The sequence below is a fragment of the Pagrus pagrus genome (assembly GCF_965226575.1).
Source record: "Pagrus pagrus genome assembly, chromosome: 4".
Taxonomy (NCBI): Eukaryota; Metazoa; Chordata; class Actinopteri; order Spariformes; family Sparidae; genus Pagrus; species Pagrus pagrus.
Genome location: NC_140188.1, coordinates 33727917 through 33751055, shown reverse-complemented (window position 1 = coordinate 33751055; position 23139 = coordinate 33727917). Strand labels below are relative to the sequence as shown.

At 39.8% G+C, this 23139-nt stretch overlaps 1 protein-coding gene across 6 annotated transcripts in view; it reads left to right on the top strand.

Moving 5' to 3' along the window:
- nf1a (neurofibromin 1a) overlaps positions 1-23139 on the top strand; it is a 224814-nt gene that overhangs the window by 142510 nt on the left and 59165 nt on the right. For 4 of the 6 annotated variants that reach the window (XM_084350866.1, XM_084350865.1, XM_084350863.1 and 1 more), the window contains 6 exons: positions 6776-6957; positions 7061-7272; positions 12301-12462; positions 12587-12684; positions 14258-14393; positions 17220-17282. In XM_084350866.1, coding sequence (XP_084206992.1) covers positions 6776-6957; positions 7061-7272; positions 12301-12462; positions 12587-12684; positions 14258-14393; positions 17220-17282 — 853 coding nt within the window. The remainder of the gene's footprint in view (positions 1-6775; positions 6958-7060; positions 7273-12300; positions 12463-12586; positions 12685-14257; positions 14394-17219; positions 17283-23139) is intronic. The other 2 variants (XM_084350867.1, XM_084350864.1) reach the window with 1 other exon arrangement.

The following is a 23139-nucleotide window of genomic DNA, read 5'->3' as shown; positions in this document are numbered from 1 at the left end:
TTCGCTCTTGTTGAAGCAGGACAGGGATGAAACCGATCCTTCATCATATTGTCCAGTTTCCATGCTCAACCTAGATTTTAAGATATTCACTAAAATACTTGCAAATAGGTTATATAAGTGTATTGAATCCATCATTCACACTGATCAGATGGGTTTCATCCCAAATCGATACTCCTTCTTTAATGTTAGATGTGTTATGGACGTTATGTATTATTCTTTTCGACAAATATTCTAAACAAGCCACCCTGTGTCTAGATGCGGAGAAGGCGTTCGATCAGGTGGAATGGCTGTATCTCATGGAGGTTCTGGAGAAGTTTGGTCTCGATCCATCCTTTATTTCCTGGGTGTGCATTATATATTTCCAACCTCCATTTCACTAACCTGGATAGGTCACCCTCTTTCCCTTTGCAGAGGGGGACGCGGCAGGGGTGTCCCCTCTCGCCGCTCCTCTTCGCATTGGCTATTGAACCCCTGGCAATTAGTGTGAGGGAGCATGTCCTCATTAAATCCTAGGTGGAGTTGATCATAAGATTTCTCTTTACGCGGATGACGTAGCCTTTTTTGTATCCGACCCTGAACAATCAATACCACGTCTACTCCAACTTATCAACTCCTTTGGAAAGGTCTCTGGTTATACTATTAACTGGCAGAAGAGCAAGCTCATATCATTAGCTAATGACATGGACCCACTATTCCTGTCGTCCACACAATTTAAAATAGCCTCTGACTATGTGAAATACTTGGGCATTAAAATATCAAAAAAACCAAGCGCCCTTTTCAAATTGAATTTCACAGAAAAATTGAACAAACTCTAGGAGAATATAGACAAATGGAGAACACTGCCTTTATCCTTGATTGGACGTGTAAACACTATCAAGATGGTCTCGCTACCGAGGTTTTTGTATTTATTTCAGAACGTCCCTTTTTTTATTCCCAAATCTTTTTTTAAGCTTCTCGACTCCATCATCATCCCGTTTGTTTGGGGGAACAAAGCACATAGGATTTCTAAAAGCCACCTTCAAAAATCAAGGGAATGTGGGGGCCTGGGTCTGCCGTGTTTTTTGCATTACTACTGGGTGGCCAATGTCAGAGTTATGGTGTACTGGCAGTATGGCTTTGAGAGAGGGGACGGGTTCATCCCACCTCCTTGGTTAGCCATTGGAAAAAACCTAACTAGCAAGACTTCTCTCCCTGCTCTCCTCTTCTCTTCCCCAAGGGTCCTCCGCAGTCTACGGGAAAGATCATTTTGTTCTGTTTAATGCTCAGAAGATCTGGAATCAAATTAGAAAATCTTGTGTGCTTCCAGACACCTCTGTAAATGCTCCAATCTGGCAGAACCATGACTTTTTACCATCTCTTATGGACACAGCCTTTAGAGAGTGGAGCTGTAAGGGTATTGTTAGTTTAAAAGATCTTTATGTTGTTGGACACTTTGGCTCTTTTGAACAATTGCAATTCAAATTTTCTCTTTCAAAAGCTCATTTTTTCAGATATTTACAATTGAGACACTATGTTCAACAGGCTACTAAGTCATCTGAATTACCACCTGAAAAAAATGCATTGTTCAAATCCCTCCTGGGCTCCCCCAAAGCAAAACACCTGATCTCAGGGCTGGTTGGTTACTTCTCAAATACTCTGGACTCGTCCTCTATCAAAATAAAACAAGCCTGGGAATGCAAGCTTGGTATTGAGATCGAGGATGAATCATGGGAGGAAGTTTTAACTAACATTAAATCTTGCTCGATTAATGCTAGGCTCCAACTGATCCAGTACAAGATAGTACACAGATTACATTATTCTAAAACCAGATTAAACAAAATGTTCCCTAATCTCTCTCCACTGTGTAATAGATGTAATGGGGCAGAAGGTTCTCTTGCACATCTTTTCTGGACCTGCCCGAAATTACACAACTTTTGGTCTCTCATTTTCCAATGGTTTTCCTCGGCCTTTAACATAATTGTAACACCTGACCCTGAAACTGCTTTGTTAGGACACTCCAATACTTTGAAACACCTGGACACCTGGTAACATACGTACCGCTTGGACTCATGGTATGATGATTGCTAAGAGATGTATCCTGAAACTGTGGAAGTCCGAGTTAGCTCCCAAGTTTGAGACTTGGCAGAGGGAACTCATAAGTATTCTACATGTGGAAAGACTGAAATACGAACTCTCTGGTAATCCCCTGAAGTTCTCCAGGATATGGAGTCCAGTGCTAGAGCATATGAACGACCAATGATGCTCTCTTTACCCACTTACCCTGCTTATGCACCTTCCTGGTAAGATGGACAGCTGTACAGTGGAGCAGATGGTACTGCTGTGACTGCTGTTATTTTTTTTTATTTATTATTCTTTAATATTTTTTTTATTTTTATTTCTTTTACATGTCTGCATCACTGTTGTTTTTTTATTGCATTCTCTATTAGTGTTTATGTATTGGTCATTGTCATCTTGTCTCTTATTTGGTGTAATTTAATCTGAACATTTCTATAAATAAAGTGTCCTTTATTTATATAAATAAAATAAAGAAAAGTACATAAAGTCGTAGCATAGTGCCTCTTTTACAAACACACTGACTGAAAACTAGACAATTCTGAAGCAGAACAACTTTTTCAGTCTGTAAATTACATTTACAGAACTATAGAACAACTATGAAAACAAATTAGTGTAATAAATACCCATTTCTTTATAAAAGGCACGTAAAAAAAGTACACATTTTAGTGCTTTGCAAGCATAACTGACTTGTATATGTAAACCTGTACACATTTTGTGCTTATACTTTTTAGAAGCTTAACAAACTTGGCTTTTAAGTAAACCATGACACATTTTAGTGCTTAAACTTTTTAAAGCATGACAAACTTGTTTTTATGTATATCTTGACACATTTACCTGCGTATCAACTTGTTTTATATAAATCTGGAACATCATGGTTTACCAGCTTGCTTTACATAAACCTGAGAACATTTCAGTGCTTTGAATAAACTTGTATTATGTAATCCTGAGCACATTTCAATTCATCCTCAAATATGCACGTTCTTCTTCAGGAAAAGCAACTGATCAGCATGCTTGGAGGTGAGTGCACTACTCTGAGCAGTGATTAGTACCGGTATGAGTCTTGTGTCATTCCCCCCTTGTTTGTAGCATGTAGGAGTGCTTGTCATCAATAAAATGGGCAGTGATTGTCAAGTAGGACTCTGTGGCCAGGTGAGCGCAATTCCCTCTGCAGACAGGAGTGCATCCTCCACCTTTCCTCTTGTCTCATAAAGAGCTGGAAGAGCTTTTTCGGTGAAACACTTCCATTTCAAGTTTTCCTCATTCATATGATAAGTGCCACGCCAGGAGCCATTAAGTAGCAACGTTGGGGAGTCAAATTGGCGGGGAAATCTGTTAACTCGTATTGCACGTGGAAGGACAACGCTATATTGCCGTATTGATATTTTGTCCCACCCCTAATCTTAACTGTATAAATGTTCACTTTGACTCAGTGATGAAATAATTAGGTTTTGGTAGTCATAGGTCAAGGTCACTGTGATCTCAGGGCACCCCATTCTCATGAATGCAATATCTCAGAAATGCATTGAGGGAATTTCTTCAACTTCAGACTCATGGATGAACTGATTAGATTAAAGGAAGGTCACTGTGACCTTATGACATCCAATTCCTTTGAACGCCATTTCTCAAAAACATACAAACACTGAAGTTTTCACTTTGTTTTTAAGACTGAATTATGAGCACGACGCACACATTTACTTTCTCGGACTGTGTAGAAATCTGATGTTTTCACATCACAGATTCTCTACAACAGACAAAGTAAAGTCACAGGTGACTCATATGAACAAGTCCAGTGTAGATTAAATGCACATCAGTAGTTCCACGTTATAGAGACTTCTCTCTCAGCCGGTATAAAATGGCTGTATCCTCAAAATGCTGCACTTCATAAACTATGCTAATCTGGTCATGGGTCTTGGTGGAAATGGGGACAGTGGCGGCCCTGGGGGTAAAATAACTAATGTGCTTGATAATAAACGTGTATATATTGAGGAAGTGGATCAGCTGATTGATCACGGAACGTTTTTTGGTTGTTTTTTTTGCTTTTGTGAATTTTTTTTTTTAATAGCTGCGGCAGTGTTGCGCCTGATATTTTACACAGTGATGCCTTTTAAAAACATTTTTTTACTATTTATTTTATGTATTTAGTTGCACTTTCTCCAAAAAAGGTTTTAAAATACAACTAAATGGTTGCAATCCAGAGCCCTGATAAACGCCATCACGTTAACTTAGGTTAAAAAGTTCAGTTAAGGGGTATCTCACTATGGGACACGCTCTCTGCGCCTTTACACTATGCCAGTCTTGACTGGCAGACAAACGTGATGTCTGCTCCCTGGATGGGACTATAAGAGCCTGAAGCGTGTAATCTCTTCAGTCCAAGTAAGCACACCTCTTCCTCGCTCCAGGCAAAGAGGATCATCTGGTGAGATACCTCACGCATGTTTAAGAGAATCTGGGTTAATCTCTTCATCCAAAGTTCTCTTTCAACATTCATATCTCACTATGCACTGTGTGTTCTGACACCTTTCTATTAGAACCAGCATTCATTGTCTTCAGCAATTTGTGCTACAGTTGCTCCTCTGTGGTATTGGACAACACGGGCTAGCCTTCGCTCACCACACGCATATCAGTGGGCCTTGCGTGTCCATGACCGTGTTGCTGGTTCACCGGTTGTAATTCCTAAGACCACTTTTGGTAGGTACCAACCACTGCAGACCGGGAAAACCCTACAAGACCTGTAGTTTTGGAGATGCTCTGACCCAGTCCCCTTGCCATCACAATAATGCTAGTCGCTCAGATCCTTACGCTTGCCCATTTTTCCTGCTACCAACACATCAACTTCAAGGACTAAATGTTCACTTGCTGCCTAATATATCCCACTACAGACAGGTGCCATTGAAACAAGTAGGGCCCAACCGATTAATCTGGCGGCCGAATTAATCAGCCTATTATAGCCTATCTGAGAATAATCTTCATTGGCAGCAGTGATCAGAGAAAAGTACACCAGTGAAAGCAGTAAAGGTCTCCAGCAGCTCCATAGGAACTACAGTGTGAACAGATAGAAGACTGAGACCCCACTAGAGCTGAAATGGACCAGAAAGAGTGCTCTCAAATGAACTGACAGTGTGAACACAAAAAGAACCAAGTCCATCTCCTGTTGGTCCACTTTATGGAGTGTCTTTTTTCTTTTTCTTTTTCTTTTTCTTTTTCTTTTTTTTTAAGAGGACTATATGTGAAAGCACCCACTTGCGAGAGCAAGTGAATAAACTTACATATAATGTTGCAGATCATAGTAAGTATGGTGGAGTATATAACTGATCAATGTTTTCGCTGGCTGGTAAAGCTACTGAACTGCTAAATACTGAAGGGATGTGTTTCTTATAGGTATGATTTTAAAGGAACAGTGTCAAGTTTGCACTATAGTTTATTATTCATGTAACAGTTAACAATGACTTGTTTAATTTTAGAAGTATATATAATGTTGAGTTATAATAGAAATGAAGTTTCACTTAACTCAAATGTATTTACTTTAAAGGCTACTTAAATTATGCTGATTGTGCAATTCACATTATGTAAATAGTGTTTATAGTTTAATCTTTTCATTGGACAGCCAAATTCACTTTGACTGACAAATCCTGAGTCGAGTACAGCCCTATCACATCATTATGACTATATCACTACAAAATTCAAATGAACAAAAGTGGTTTATTTCTACGGTATCAACTGGACGGTAAAGCATCTGTCATCATCGACATGAGTAGCCTAAATACAGCATCGATCAGAGTTGGTCATTCTTGACACTGGCCTAGTTTATATCATAGTAAGTGTGTGTCTTTTTTTCGACTTCAAGTTTTCATTATTATTTCAACACAGATTTTTTATTCATAATGTCCTGATTTGTTTCCTGTGTCTGATGACTGTAGACTAACATACCTGTTTAGTGAAAAAGTGTTTTATTTAGCTCAATATGTGTTGAATGCTTACCAACAGCGCATGGGTGCGCTTTATGTTTAATTGTGGATTTTGCTTTCTGATGACTGTTGATCCCTGATTAATGTATGTGGTGATGTTCTTTTGTTTATTGTTCTTTATTTCTTATGGTGTGTCTTGTAAGCCCATGAGGGCTGGGCACCTCTTTGGTGTATGACACCGTGAAAATAAAATACAATACAATACAATATAATACATAATGTGTGTTATCAGGGAAAAATACGGTGCCTTCCCAGGACATATTGACAGTGAGTTTACTGCATACTTTCTGATTTTCATCCATCAGAAATGCAGGACGCATTCCTAGCATCATCGCTGATGAGCACAATCCTTTTTTCCCCCTATGATTTTCTGTGGAAATACAGGGAAATTTACTGCCTAAATCCAAAGTCAAGAGCATATTTGAACAACATGCAGTATTTAAGAACAGTATTTTTTTGGGGGCAAGTTTTTCCTCACTCGAATCGAGGGTCGAAGGACAGAGGGTGTCGTCTCTGTACAGATTGTAAAGCCCTCTGAGGCAAACTGTGATTTGTGAATTTGGGCTATACAAATAAAATTTGATTTGATTTGATTTGATAAGTACAGGTGGATGACTGAAATGTGTCAAAGAAAATGTGAGGCATTATGAAAGTGTAAAATCAAAGCTTTTGAATTGAGTTGTACAAAGGACAACCTTTGCATTTTAATAGAAGATTTTAATAGGAAATGAGCTATTGTTTGTGGTGGTTTGCAGGTACTTCACCCTGTTCATGAACCTACTGAATGACTGCAGTGAGGTTGAGGATGAGGGCCAAGCAGTGGGGGGACGAAAGAGAGGAATGTCCCGCCGCCTGGCCTCCCTTCGCCACTGCACCGTACTGGCCATGTCCAACCTACTCAATGCTAACGTAGACAGTGGTCTCATGCACTCTATCGGTAAGCCAGCCACAACTGAGAAGTTGCAGCATTTAAAGAAATGTTGCCTTGTACATATCAGGAGTTTTCCCATGAGTGCCAGTGTCCATTTCTTCCTTCCCAGGTCTGGGTTACCACAAGGACCTGCAGACCCGAGCCACCTTCATGGAAGTGCTGACCAAGATCCTGCAGCAGGGAACAGAGTTTGACACGCTGGCAGAGACAGTTCTGGCTGATCGCTTTGAGAGGCTTGTGGAGCTAGTCACCATGATGGGAGACCAGGGAGAGCTTCCCATTGCCATGGCACTGGCTAATGTGGTTCCTGGGTCCCAGTGGGTGTGTATCTCCTCTTGATTCAATAATTACTTTGACAATGGGCATAATGCTTATCTACCTACACTCATCATACAGGATGTGCTCAGGCTTGTAGCAAGAATGAAAATGAAAATGGCGGATCTTCTAGCCGATGGCCTTTCCTGCTTTTTGCATGTAGGTCATAGAGAGGCCGCAGCATGAGTGAACACGTCTCAAACTCAAGTCTGCATGTCGCTCTTATAGTAGCTTTGTAAGTTCTCCTTTATTCTGATTCTAATGCTTTTGACCTGAATTGACTTTAATTGATTTAACATCTACTAAGTCAATCTACACTAAGAGAGTTGTGTATTCCCTTTGCATCCTGTCAGAATGGATGATCATATCTCACTCCAAACTTTGTGGGAAGCCATTCATGAAATCAAGACGGACATGCTAACGCATTTTGATGCAAAAGTGGATCCCATCCAAATAAGTCTTAGCAGCATTCAGAATTCCTTATCTACTTTGGGAGAACAAGTTAATTTGCTAGAGCAGCGTGTTGGGGCTAATGAGGACAATGTGCAGGAGTTTGGCGCTCAGTGTCAACAGCTAGAGAAGGACAACGCTTACCTGATGGATAAAGTCGATGACTTGGAGAACAGAAGCCGACGCTCTAACCTCCGCTTCGTTGGAGTTCGTGAGGCCGCTGAAGGGAGTGATATCATCGGCTTCATGTCCCGGCTGATCCAACAGCTTCTGGGGCGAGACAACTTCCCCACTCTGCCGGTCATTGAGATGGCCCACCGCTCTCCGACTGTCCGGCAAAGCAATAGAGCCAGTTCCAGGTCTATCATGATCAAACTTCTTAACTTTCAGGATAAGGTGAAAATCCTTCGTCTTGCCAGAATGAAAACGAAGCTGGAGTATAATGGGTCAAGCATCTCTATCTACCCAGACTACAGTGCCGACCTGACGAAGAGGCGTCGGAGCTTTGACCCTGTCAAACGCAAGCTGCGTGAACTCAACATGAAGTACTTTCTTCGTTATCCTGCTACGCTGTGCGTTATTGTTGATGGCAAACGGCAGCATTTCAACTTCCACAAAGATGCTGAAGCTGCTTTCATGTCCCCCTCGACTCCGGGATAACGTCTAATGTCACCTACCGAGGTGAGGTTGATGACTGAGGATGCGGCTAAGTGTAGCACACTAGCCTACAGTATGACAGTCCAATAAACTGGCTCCTCCTCTTCTTTTTCTTTTATGATGTTAATCCTTCGGGTGTTGTTGACACTCTTCTTGTGTTTTCGTTGTTGTTGGATGCAACAGGCAGATCTCTCTCAGGTGTCATTGTTTGTTTACATCCTGCTGTCAGAAAACTGACTGCGTCACTTCCTCCTCCTCTTCTTCTTTGGTATGTTTGCGCCTTATAGCGTACGGTATTACTACTGCCCCTAGCGGTTAGTGTCAAATGCTCCTTGTGAAGTAGTTGACCTTTTTGTTCTTTTCCTTTATTTTTTTTAAAGCTACGCTTTCTTCTTCTTTATCCTTCTTAATGCAGATTGAGCCTTGAGTTTAATAGATGTTCCTTACCTACACATTTTTTATTTACTCACGGAAATGCTCTGGAATATGGTGTCTGGAGCTGCTGGGTTGTTCTTGAAGGGTATGGTTGTTTTGTGTTCTTTACAACCCTTTTTTACGACCCTTTATTTCATTTTGTGGATCCAACTACTGTCACCTACTTATGTTTGATTAGTGACAGTACCATTGGAATTTTTTTCTCTTTCAATGGATGATGTTAAAGGATTAAAAATAATTCATTTGAATATTAGGAGTCTTGTGCCTAAAATTGACTTGCTTCGTGCATGGGTTGTTCTACATAGGCCTAACATCATTACACTCTCTGAATCGTGGCTCAATAGTAACATCTCAGATAATGAAATAAATCTCTCAAATTATGTAGTCTATAGATCTGATAGGTGCCCCAGAGGTGGGGGTGTGGCAATCTACGTTTCCTCTGATCTGGTATCTGAAGTAGTCATACCCACAATTGAGCCTTTACATTTTTAATGTGTTTTTGTTAAAGTAACTTTTCATGTAAATAAATGTTTAACTATTGGTGGCATATATAGGCCTCCCTCTGTGCCTGCAGAGTCCTTTAAATGCCTGACCTCCACCATTAATTCCATTTCCTGTAGAAATGAAATAATTTTACTGGGTGATTTTAACAAAAACTGGCTAGATAAGTCATCCGATAAAGAAAAAAATATACTTAGTAGTCTAAATGTTACCCAACTAATTACTGAGCCTACTCGAATCACCCCTAGATCCCAATCTCTGCTTGACTGGATACTCCTTTCTCACCCAAATAGGATTATAAGGTCAGGCGTTATGTCTGATTGCTTCAGTGACCACTCAATTGTCTACTGCATATGGAAAATCAAACTTCCTAAATTGGCACCGAGACTAATCAAAATTAGACAATATAGGAAATTGAATTTAGATGTATTTATTAATGATTTGATTGCTATCAACTGGGACAGGTTTCAATTAATACCTGATGTACAAGATGCCTGGGATTTTCTGTATTCTGAATTCATGAATGTTGTGGATAAACATGCTCCTTGGAAAATTGCTAAGGTCAAGGGTAAACATCTCCCTTGGATTAGCCCTGAACTTATTAGTCTGTTTAGGCAGAGGGACAAAGCATGGGCAACATTCCGTCAGAGAAGGAACAATGCTGATTGGGAAATATACAGGCAGCTGAGAAATATGAGTAAGACAAAAACCCGAACTGCAAAATCTAACTACTATAAAGAATGTATCACGAATGACTTTAAGAACCCAAGGCAATTCTGGAACAAAATCAAAACAATTATAAATACTGAAGATAATCGTTCTATTAATCAAATAAGAGCTGCCAATACAGTACTGCATGAATCTTTAGCGATTGCCCAAGTATTCAATCAGCATTTCTCCTCCGTCTGTTCTACCTTATTACCTGACTCTTACTTGACTACTGGCTTTTCTAATATCTTACCTTGCTGCAGTTCTTTTTCTTTTACAAAAATTTTGCCAACTGAAGTTCATACTGCCAGTAATGAATTAAATGTGAGCAGCGGTGCTGGACTTGATGGAATAGAAAACAGGTTTCTTAAACTAGCTTCTCATATCCTTATGTATCCATTTGCTGATTTATTCAACCTTTCTCTGTCTACATGTGAGTTACCAGCCATCTGGAAACTTGCACGCATCACTCCACTCCTTAAAGGAGGCGATGTACTCGATGTAAACAATTATAGGCCTATATCTATTATATGCTCCATTGCTAAGGTCTTTGAAAAATTAATTTATAATCAACTTTCACATTATCTTAGTATTAACAATATCCTATCACCATTTCAATCTGGCTTCAGGTCCAACCACTCCACAGCTACTGCCCTACTTAAATTTACCAATGATGTGTTCTGTGCTGCTGATAATGGTGATGCCACAGGTGCCATCTTTATTGACTTAACTAAAGCTTTTGATTTTGTTGATCGTTATCTGCTTCTAGATAAGCTTCATGCTATCTGCCTTTCTAAAAATGCAGTTCTGTGGTTCAATTCGTATTTGCATAATAGAAAACAGTGTGTCGTCCTACAAGGAAATAGATCTGATTTACTTATTCAACAAAGAGGTGTACCCCAGGGTTCAACATTGGGACCTCTTCTCTTTTCTATTTATGTAAATGATTTACCATCAATATTCAATAACTGTTGTGCTCAACTTTATGCCGATGATACTGTCATATATACATCAAAACCTGATCTACCACAAATTCAATCTTCTCTCCAGTCTGATATCAACATCTTACAAGACTGGCTTTCACATAATACACTAATGCTCAACACAACAAAGTCTAATATCATGATCTTTGGTACCAGACAGAAACTCAAATCAAATCCCGGCTCCTGTATAATAACCTGTAATGACGGCACCCCTCTGCATAAAGTGGAGAAGATTAAATATCTTGGGGTATGGCTTGATTCTGAACTCTCATTCAAATCACACGTCGATCACGTGTTACGTAAAGTCAATTTTGGAATCAATGTTTTATATCGGTCTCGAAATTGCTTTTCACACAGTGTTCGTAAAAAGCTTGCATCTCAACCCATGCTTCCAATTTTTGACTATTGTGATGTTGTCTATCAAAATTCATTTAATTCACACCTTCTTCCACTTAACACAGCATATAATAGACTATGCAGATTTGTCCTTGGTTGTCCTTTTCTCACGCACCACTGTACAATGTATGAGAGTCTTAAATGGCCACCTCTAAATGTAAGAAGACACATTCACTGGCTTCAACTTATATTCAAATGTATCTATTTGAATTATCCTCCTTATCTTCAACAGTATCTCATACCTTTTTCTTCAAATTACCAAGTCCGGCACTCTGCTCAGCTCTATTTCCATATCCCTCGTGCTAAGAAAACATTTGGCAAAAGAGCGTTTAAGTTTAAAGCCCCTACAGATTGGAATAATTTACCCGTTAATATCAGATCCACCTCAATGCTTGGCATGTTTAAGCATGCCCTGTCTTCTCACTTTAAGATTGACTGCACCTGTTATCAATGAAACTATCACTGTCCACACTTACTGTCTTAGATCTAATGTTTATACTTGATTGTATTTGGTGATCCACTCATACTCTTTATTTATTATTGGTCATTTGTGCCTTCTACTGGTTGTATTGTTTTGATGAACTTAATGTATGTGGTTTGTCTCTTGTTTTGTTTGTTTGTTTTTGTTTCTGCTTGTTGGATATACCTTGTCTATTTTTCTTATTATTATTATTTCTATTTTTATTTATTGACTATTTCATTTTTCTGTCACGTCTTTGTAATGTAGTTATTGTGTTAAATGTTGGGACCCCCTCGAAAACGAGATGGTATATCTCAAGGGGCTTTATCCTAATAAACAAACTTGAACACAAGTCCTGAAAGTTGCTCTTGAGTGCTCATGCTGTATTAACATATCGCCATAAAACTTTTGTTCATCAGGGATATATATCTGTTGTATTTCCAGGATGAGCTAGCCAGAGTCCTGGTGACGCTGTTTGACTCCCGCCACCTTCTTTACCAGCTGCTGTGGAACATGTTCTCTAAAGAGGTGGAGCTGGCTGACTCCATGCAGACTCTCTTCAGAGGAAACAGCCTGGCCAGCAAAATAATGACCTTCTGTTTCAAGGTAGAAAGCACAGCACAACTCCTGCCATGTACTGTATTAGAAATGCCTAGGTCTGGCATGAGATATCTGTCTAAAAGTACATGTTGTATTTATATTTTAAAAGTATTCTGTTGTTTTATGTCAGGTATATGGAGCGGCATACTTGCAAAAGCTACTCGAGCCTTTATTAAGAGGGGTCATCACCACCCCGGAACACATCAGCTTTGAGGTGGATCCAACCAGGTAGGTACCTGCAACTCTGACAACATGTCGTATTCATATTGTCAGAGATGCTGTTACACATAAATCATTTAGACAAGAACTTACTTGCTCATCTATATCTGGCTATTGTACTCAGGATCAGTAAGTGTTATAAAATAATCTAATCAAAAAACCCACTTAAACCTGCCACGATCAGGCTTCTGTGTGCAATGGGAATGTGTAAACTCTGCATTTACACCTGGGTCCATTGACTTTGCAGTAGACACTGGTTTTTATCACCTCAGCTCGGCTTTGATCTAAAGTAAGACCTGAGTGAAAACGCCAAATTCCACCGTGCAAAGTGATGACGCGTTATCAACATCTGATGGTGGCATGTAAATAAGGAAGGAATTTGGGATGCAGTCTATTAAGGACATTTTATTACTGGACACAGTGTTGGAGGTGGAGCCCCGTTCATTACTACGAAAACTGCTCAGTGGTGTTTTGAAGCCAAAAAATACCTGGATCACCAACCGAGCCGGCTAACTTCCGGTTTAGCGTCTGGCTAACTTGAATGAGGATAAAATTATTTAATTGTGCTGCCCTTCTAGACATTACAAATGTAATTGGACTGAATGGCTCAAATTATGATTGTGACGCTCAAAATAATTTATCCACCATTTTACAGCCACTTTCCCAATGGCTCTATTTTTGTTTTCTCTTCTGTTACAACTGTTTCTGGTGCAGTTGTGACGTGAAATGTGACGTCAGTGACGTACAACGTAGCGCTTCAGATAAAAATCACAGACAGGCTACCTTGCCTGCGGAAGGTAGGAATGGGGTCAATAGGCGATTTTTAGTGGGTGTATCCGCGTTTAAAACAACTTGTGTAGACTAGCTAATTATGGTGGAAAGGCAGTATTTTATACATGTAACAGGAAACAATAGGTTTGGGCTCAGCAACAGGGGAGCGGGTGTCTGGGAGACCCTGCTCCAAAGTCTGGGTTGATTTACATATGCTCAATACACAACTGTCTAAAAGCAAAAGGCTAATTAATCACTGGGCTTCCTGGGTAAAACATCACACTTGTGTTGATTAGATTACTATTGTAATGTGCAAAGGCTAAGAGGAAGAGCAACTGAGGCTTGTGTTGTGACTCACAAGGCTGTTCTGGGCACTAACAAAAGGTTTCTTTTAATCAAAGGGACACAGGTCTAGACTGTCTTCACAATATACCAAAGTTTTACTCACAGTGATCTATTAATCAGTTGTCTATTAATCAATGTAAAATGCTTTGAGCTCATTCTCATGTAGAAAGGGAAGACACCAAATCATACAAAGAAAATATAACAGAACAGTAATTACAGCAAAATTATTTTCTTCTACAGTGGCGTTGTGGGTTGACATGGCTGTAGTTAGTACTGAAGAATCCCACTCAGACTGTAACCAAAGTGACCTTATGAAGTCATACTTACTGACATTGTTTCACTTATAACTGAGAATGCTTTTTAAGACTACTTCTTAGAAGTTTTTGTCCTGGGCTATTGCACATTGCACCTCTTAGCACAAGAATTAAAAGCCTCACTGACAGGAGCTCCTTGTTTGTCTCGTTAGGCTGGAACAAGGTGAGAACCTGGAGGAGAACCAGAGGAACTTGCTGCAGATCACCGAGCGGTTTTTCCAGGCCATCATTGGTTCCTCCAGCGAGTTCCCCCCCCAGCTTCGCAGTGTCTGCCACTGTCTTTATCAGGTAGACCCTCCTCTCTCAATCCACCATAGCCCCCAGCTGCTCACCCAGCCTCTCTGCTCTTACCTGTGTGTGTGCAGTGTCACTTGCACATTTCGAGCTCCTGCCTCTCCACTATGAGGTCTGCTGAAGCTGCTCCACTCACTGCTCTCTACATTACACGCATCCGTGCACAGCTGTACATACCTTTCAACTATATACATTCTGCTGGACCGATGCATTGAGACCTTTCTGTTTGATCATTTTCATGTTCCGAAAGCTCCACATGCTCAGTGTTCCTCCTCAACATTAAAGATAAGTCAGAGCAGAAAACCCATAAGGCACCATGGGACAATAAACTTGTATGTGATCCTAAAGCAGCAGCTCCTTTTACTAGCTTTTGCCATCATGACAGTTCATTTGAACTTCCAGGATTAATAACTCAGAAGCAAAACATTGTCAAAACACAAACAGTGCCTCAGTCGTTCATAATAGACAACAAGCTACAACCTAATTTTCATCCAAACAAGCTGGTGCAGTGGTGGCCAGGTGAGCATGCAGGGACTGTCAACAAAGTGCAGCACAAAAATGACTTCACACAACTGTGTTCTCCCGTTGGTTATTCTACAGAACTTTGTCCGATCAGAACTTTGTTTAATTTTCCATGTATGGAGTGAAGAATTAAGTTATTGATTAGATTGGATTAAGATTTTCGCTTTCCGACAGCTGGCAGCATATACAATCCTTTGACATGTTTTAAATGTCAATATAGCTGATCTCTCAACTCAGTTGTTTACTGTTATTAAAGATGTTATGAGCAGCTATCAAATTTAATAATTGTTCAGTTGTTTGACAGCAAAGAAGAGCAGTTTAAGGAAAAATACAACCCTAAATCACAGAGGGGCCACTTCACAAGGGAGTAATATTATCAAAATATCATAGGTAATATTCTGTGAAATTTTTACAAATTACAGACATGGCAGATTCACACAGAATTATGATCACAGATGTCCTCTGCAATTATTATAAATTACCAGAGGACCACAGGTAGTAAGAGTAATGGGCCTCCTGTATAAAATCAGGTGTAAATGCAAAACCTGTGCTCACATACTCTTATTGAAGTAACCTATCCAGATTCAGATCACATTTTAAGACCCTGCAGAGAGGGGTCCTACTGATGATGGCAGAAGCTAGTGAAATTTGGCTCTGGATGAAGCAAAAAAAGTTCTGATAGAGTAAGACAGGCTCTGTTGCAGGTTTTATAGGGTATTGGGGCACATTCTCCAAGACCGCACTGCAGTGATTCCCCTGTCAGACATGTGATGCTGAAAAATATCAAAACTGTGATCACACCTAATCCTATGCATTACCGTTGTAAACTGAAACTCAACTCTGTTGAAAAATCATATGCAAATCTGTACTTTGTCCTGCCATGTCAGCTGATCGTTATCAGATGCCTGCAAAATTATTCTTTTTTGCATTTTTTAATTTATAGCAGAGAGTAGAGAGATGACAGGAAATCCCGGGAGAGAGAGATATATGAACAACATGCAGCAAAAGTCTGGCTGGATGTACACTAGATCGTTGCCTGTCGCTGTGGTACCTTAACACCAATAGGGTGTTCCCTGGTGGAAGATTAACAGCTCATATCTGCTTTAAATCTGTTAGTCCATAAACAAGTATTTTCACAGAGAATTTCGCACATACATTCAGTACTGGCATAGCAGTGACCTGCATTGGCTTCACAAATGAAACCCAAAGTGGCTGTGACTGGTTCAGTTTGTACCCAGTGGTGCCAAGTGTGTAGGTTTGTTTTTTCTTTAGACACTAGATCTTTTACAAAAGAACCTGATGTCCTCTATATGTTGCCTACTGGAGCATTTTCACCGACAATATTAAGTTCCCTGATGAGCACAAATGAGCCAACACTTCAAGACTGAAATGTGACAGATGTTGATGATGGCATTATTTTAGTCTTTGATGTTTAAATCTAACTCTAACCCTGAATTTGGGATCGCAGGGCTTTCAGAGACTTGAATTATACTGGATGAGTTGTATGGAGTATGGAGGTAAAATTACAAGATAGTCTCAGGTGAGTGTCTCAGCTCAAAAGTTTGGTAGGGACATGTCCCTACTGTCCCTGCCAAAATCTAACAATTGATTAGGTGTGATCACAGCATGGGAAGATGACAAGTGACTGGCCTGTATCACTAGATAATATTCTAGTCAACCCTAAACACATTTCTTTTTTTTCTTTTGTTGTTGTTGTTTTTTACTGAACACTGAGTTTGACTGTCCTTTCCTCCTGAATGAAAAGCAGCTTCACACTACTGCTGCTGCTGCTACCTTGCCTTTACTCGTGAAAGAAAAAGCTCCACAGCTCTGTCTACTCACACTCAACTGAATTAATGCATTTTATGGTTAATATGTTATATTGTTTTACCAATACAGACTGCTTCGTACTCACACCCATTTAAAGTGGTCTGGGTTTTTTATCCTAGATTTTGTATTTTCCATTTGTTGACATCTTTGATTTCTCATTCTCCATCTTAGATTATCTTTTGCATGTGTGTGCACGCACACACACACACACACACACACACTAATACAGTCTGCTGAAGTCAAACCACACCAGCGCATGCATTGACACACGCTTTAAGTCCCCTGAGCAGTGATGAACACTTTTGTAACTGCAGCTTTGATTTTTCTGTTTTACTAGATTGAGTGTGTGTGCCCCTCGAGGGGTTAGGGGTGTGTGTGTGTGTGTGTGTGTGTGTGTGTGTGTGTGTGTGTGTGTGTGTGCACATAGCTGGCGCTGTGACCATGATTGTGCTCATCTCTGTTCTGTAGGCTACTTGCCACTCTCTACTGAATAAAGCAACAGTAAAAGAAAAAAAGGAAAACAAAAAAGCAGTAAGTTTGGAGAATCTCCTTTCCCTCAGACACTTTTCCCCCTAAAGCAAAAAAGCCTTTTTTGCATTTATTCATTTGATTTTTTTCATTTCTTCATTTTTAAAAAGTTGGTTTTAATTTGGTGTTTCTCTGGAAATGTTTTTTTCTTTTCTTCATACTTCAGCTTTGTGTACAACCCTCTCTTAAAATCATTGTACTAATATCGGCACCATTTGATGTATTTTCAATTAACAGTTCACAAGAAACTGTGACATTCTCTCTTTTCTTTCTGGACTCTCTGTTTGCACCTCTGGAGACATTTTCTCAGAACATTTCATCTGCACTCAAATCATGTTTCCCCATCTTATATGAATCAGATTAATAGATCAACCTCACACACACACAAACCTGTACGCCTCACCTGCCCAGCCGACATGGCTTGATAAAGGACATGAATGGTTTTTAGATGAAATATTCTGATAAACTTGGCTCCCTCTGTTATGGGTTGGATTCCTCAGCTGTATGGTCGTTTCTCCCACCATACATGATGAGCAATGTCTTTTCTAAATTCACATTTTATTTCCAGTCCCCTCCCTCAGAGCCATGTCACTCGCACTCAGACTTGCCCTCATCTTGCTTAAACTCTTACATTAGATTATTAGTGGCCATCACTTCAAATTGGACTCAAATTTCTCACTTTCACGTCAAAAATCTTCCACTTGAAAGTTGTATGAAATTAAATATATTAAAATTACCTCCATACATTGGTTATGGTTGGTTATGGTGCTGCAGTACTGATATTCATCTCTAAAGCATATAATTACAGTGTTAAATTTACTGGCCGATAACATGACTAATCCACAAGTGATGTCATCGGCTACCAGATATATTCATCATTTTTTATTCCATCCAATGAATGCAGTGGTCAGCACCACCTAAAGATGAAGGGGCCTGGTAATGTTCCCTAAATATTTTTTTATCAAAAGATAAAAATTTCCAATAAGGGATTTATCACAGCGTTAAAATAAGAGCTCAGCAAATCTGGGCAGTATGCCTAATTGGAACTGGAACTCAACCTATGCACTGCATAGAGCTGAGTTGTTCCTGGCCCAAATCAGATTAGGCCTCTCATTTTTGAGAACAACAGTTCCACAAAGGAAACAAACATGGCAACACTCAAGGAGGTTTCTGTATTGTTCATGATGAGATTACTGAAATAAATGCAGTAGCATTGACAAGTTTTATTAGTTTGTCTGAAGTTTTTGGCCTTTATACTTTAACCCTAACCCACTGTTATAGCACACATAGCTACACACAGCCCTGAAGGAACCCGGATCAGCCATCATGTAGAGCTGGAATTATTTATCATCTTACTCGAATTGACTGGAATGAATTGAGGAATTATTGAGGTGATTGCAGAAAGATAGACCAAGACTGTTTTGATGAGTTTTATGTAGTTGGTGCCGAGTGTGTTTTACAGTGAGTTAACAAGGCACTTAAATGGGTCTTAGTAAAAGAGAGAAACTTTCAGAAAGTGTACAGTTGTATTTATCTGTTTAGTAAGGAAAATACTGTAGGTGCAACTTTATTTTGTTACTTGTTAAACTTCTTAGTGAACTTGCTGCTCTACATCTCCAACTGAAAGTATGGATGTCATCTCTTGAAGTAGAAAGTGGTATGGACTAGCTGATTAGCTTGCTAATTTCAGTGGACATATCTGCAACACAGCACACAGAAGTCTTTGACATAACATGAACACTGTTGTTTCTTCACTCTGTAAGTTAATTTTTTCAATGTTCAATGGTCAATTTCATTTCACAAATTGCCCCTGACGCTAAGTTCAGACAGGACGCAGAAGCGCCGCGCTCGGAAATTTTCGCGTGAGCCACAGCCCTTCTGTTAACACCTCCGTGCCGGTCGGCAAGCGGCTCTGCTCCTCGGCTGTTCTGTAGTCACACTTGGAGTGTTGGAGCAGTCCTTGTAGAATGTATGCTGGGGGCCACACAACTCCCTGTACTTCTCCACTTCCACAATCAACTTCACATCATCCATCTTCACCAACTCCGCCGTCTCTGTCTGTGTGTGTGTGTGTGTGTGTGTGTGCGCGCGCGCGCGTGTGCCTGTACGTGTTCATCTCGTGCTCTGATTAGAAACACAACACACACACACACTCATATATCACATTCGTCCATCGAGGTGTTTAATTATTGAAAATAGTTTTATTTTGAAAATTGACCGGATTCTCTCGTTGTTGCATTGTTTGACTTCCTGCCTGGCTTGACACATTCGGCCGCGGTACGCGAAAAAAATAGACCAGACTCCAAAACGATCGCTGCACGGAGCGTGAACGACACCGTTGGTTAGCATGAAGCCCTTTAAGTTAGAAAATGCGCCACATTTGCAGCCAGGTAAAGGCTGCAATCTGCCGCCTGTCTATGTGAAACGGAGGTGTAATATTCCTCCTTTGCAAAAAAAGCCGCCACTGGGGTAGGCGTGAACAGTGATCTGGTTATTGACGATTCTCTCGGCTGTGATGGTTGGCATCTCCCGGATCTTCAGCGGCTTTCCAGTGGCTCATCCTGACGTCCGCGGATGAAGTGATGAACTGACAGCTGTGATCAGCTGTTTCCTGTTTTTAAAACTCCGGCTGTGGGTCGCACAACAGTGCATGTCATAGACACCTCCACCCATGTCACGCAATTGCCGGCACATCGACGCCTTGGATTTACGTAGCAGTGGAGGTGGCAGAAAGTGTACCCTCCGAGGCGTCATATTGGCGGACCAAAACAGACCCCCAGTATACCTCGGTCCGTCTAAATTCACGGACCTTTTCATTCTAGCTTAAGCAGTGGCGCCGCGTTTTATCGATATGTCTGATCACTGTACTGTAGACTGCACAGAACTAGTGAATGGTGTGGGAGTGCAACAGTACTCCAGTTTCACTGTTTTTTCTTCTCTCACAGTAGCACAGTATTAATAAAGTGCCATTATAGTAGTTAAGTTCTCTGTTAATCTTGTCATAGTGGGCAGCATCACCACTAGTGTCATACAGTGTATGAGGTGAAATGTTTTCACTTGATCTCTATCATTGTTTTAAGTATTTCCTTTCAGTGATGAATGACTCAATGAAAACAGAAATGATAAGTGATCTGACATACATATATATATATATATATATATATATAGAGAGAGAGAGAGAGAGAGAGATACAGTATATATATCTGACAATGAGGTTTGAGTCAGCAGGACCCTTAGGAGATGAGCTTGAGATAATGGTATTCATGGATAATGTGGAGAGAATCTAGTTTTTAGACAACTCTCATGAAGTCAGTTATGTATTGATTTCTTTCTACAAGGCCTCCTATTTGTATGCAGCTATTCAGTCTACTGTCATCTAATGAAAACAAGGCAAAAGTGTAAATATTTCCTTTAGGATTATTAGTAATACTTCATTTGTAATTTAGTTTAAATTATTCTTAATCTGTCAGAAAACACCTATGTCATTCCACTTATACCATGCAATGTGCTTTAAACATTTGTTTTGCCAATACCATTGCATCATTTGTAAGCTATAGCAGGGTTCCCAGTTTCCTGGAAAACCTGGAAAATTACTTAACAAATCTGCAGTAATCAGCAGCTGTAGATTAGGTCGATTTGGCAGTGTTGGATTTTGGCTGTAAAACACAGTGAAGTACAGTCAAAATTGAGCTACACAGTGCCTCAAGGTCACACACAGGTCACATGATATTGTTCCAGTGCATCAGAGTAGCACTTGACTGACAGGTAAAACTAAAAGGAGGTGTAGCTGCAAACATGTTAGTACTGAGCTAGATTGCTCCACCAGTCTGTATGAAATCACAGTTATTGAACAGTGCTGACATGTGTGTCATGCATTCTACCGAATGATCTCATCAAATACCTTTACTACTTTTGTAGTTAAAGCAAAGCCATCTCAGTCTAGTTTATGTAACTGAAAATGTGCTTGAAAAGAGACAAATCTCCATAAGGACGAACTCTGGTTTGTTGGAAAGTGAATGTATGGTTGTGTGTGCTCATGCATGCAAATTTTGGATACTGTATGTGTTTTGTGGGTTAATATCAATACTCCCTTTATCGGACATGGCTCCTTCTGTATGATGTTGTTCGTAGTCTTCATATTTGTAACAACGTGCCCTTACTTTACAGATCAGTCTTGAACTGATTCGTGAGTGACAACATTAACCAGTGGAATTCATTGTAGCCAATTGCAGGGCTCCAGGGTGCAAGTGTTTTGGTCACACATGCACCCAAAAATCTCTCAATTGTGACTAAACATTTTCAATAGTTGCACTTGTGCACCTGATATTTAGCAAGTCAGATTTCAAAAATATTTTCTAACAACAAAAAAACAAAACAAATCCGCAAATACTTTAACAAGTGCTACACATTAAAGACGAGGAAAAAACACTATAGTTTTTACACTAAGATTAAACTGTTCAAGTTTATTTTAAACATCAGCACTTTCTAACTTTATGTTTTAAACAGTTGAGGTTATCAGTTTCTGTATGCCTTTGCTGTTTAAATAAAGAAAAGCATTTATCTGTATCTTTATTCATGTTAACAATCAAGATAATCTTTTAAGAAGTGTAATTAAAATGTAGGCTGCCACTGGGTGCTCCTAAATTATGTGCTGGTGCACCTTAATGAAAAAAAATAGCTGATATAGTTAAATTAGATTAGTCGATAGTCAATTAAAGAAAAATTGCAGTTAATTTCAATGTGGATCTTATTTTTTGTAGTTTTGGCCATCATCTCTATGAGGTATGATAACATTGTACTCCCTTAGATCGCATAGATCTGGGAATGCGGTGACATTGCTACAAGGAAGTCTGACTGGTCAGTAACATCAATGATCAGACAGGTTGGAATCAAGCCTGAGTTTAGCTGGGGCTGCTGTGTGCTTCTTCAAACATTGCTCTCTTTAGCTGCACATAAAATCTTGTTGATGATGATTAATTGATCTGTGGTGCCCCAAGTGAATCATCTCCATTTCTGCCTCTTTCAAGAACCTAACAGCAACCTGCGATTGTATTTTAAAATATGAGCAAGAGGAAGAAGAAAACAACAAACATGCTGCAAAAAGAAGACATGCAGCCATTGTAAAAGTTTGAACAAAGAGTAGGGCTTTTCTTGTCTTCATCAGCTTCATGAGTGGCCTTACAGTCGCCTGCTATAACTTTGTCCACAGTGCCCACTGCAGTGACAGAAAGCAATGAAAACTCCAGGAAGGAAAAGACATACACGGATATTAAAAAAACAAACAAAAAAAATCAGGGTTTTAAAACAAAAATGATTCTCTTTACTAAATTACTTATGTTTCTGGAACTTTTTACTATTGTTGTAAGCCTTCTGGAATGTCACACAAGTCCTTGCTTTGCCTTAAAGCAAGATGTGATGTGCGGGTTGCTATATACCTGGATGCTTGTCCACTGCTTCACAACTCAACTCATGGCTCATCTGTATCATGGCACGCCTTCTTTTTTGTGATGATTCCAGTTTTCATTCTTCACCAACAGAGAGGAGTTGGTTGGGTTTCTTGTCTTGCTCTTCCTCTCTTTTTTTTTCTTGGGCTGCAGCTCGAGTGAGACCCTCTCTTGCGCTTGTTACAGCCCAAAATGAACTGAGATTGTGTCTAAGTCTCACTTCATATGTCTTCCTCCACTGTTCCTCCTCCTAAACCTGACATTGTTTACTGTTCTCATAATGGCTCACCTTACTCCACTCTGTTACACATGTTGATACATATTTTGTTATTCCCATCATTCCCTCCTTGGCTCTTAATGTACTTAAATCTATTTTCAATATTTTCTCCTTCCATTTGCTCAAACCTGGTTCCCTG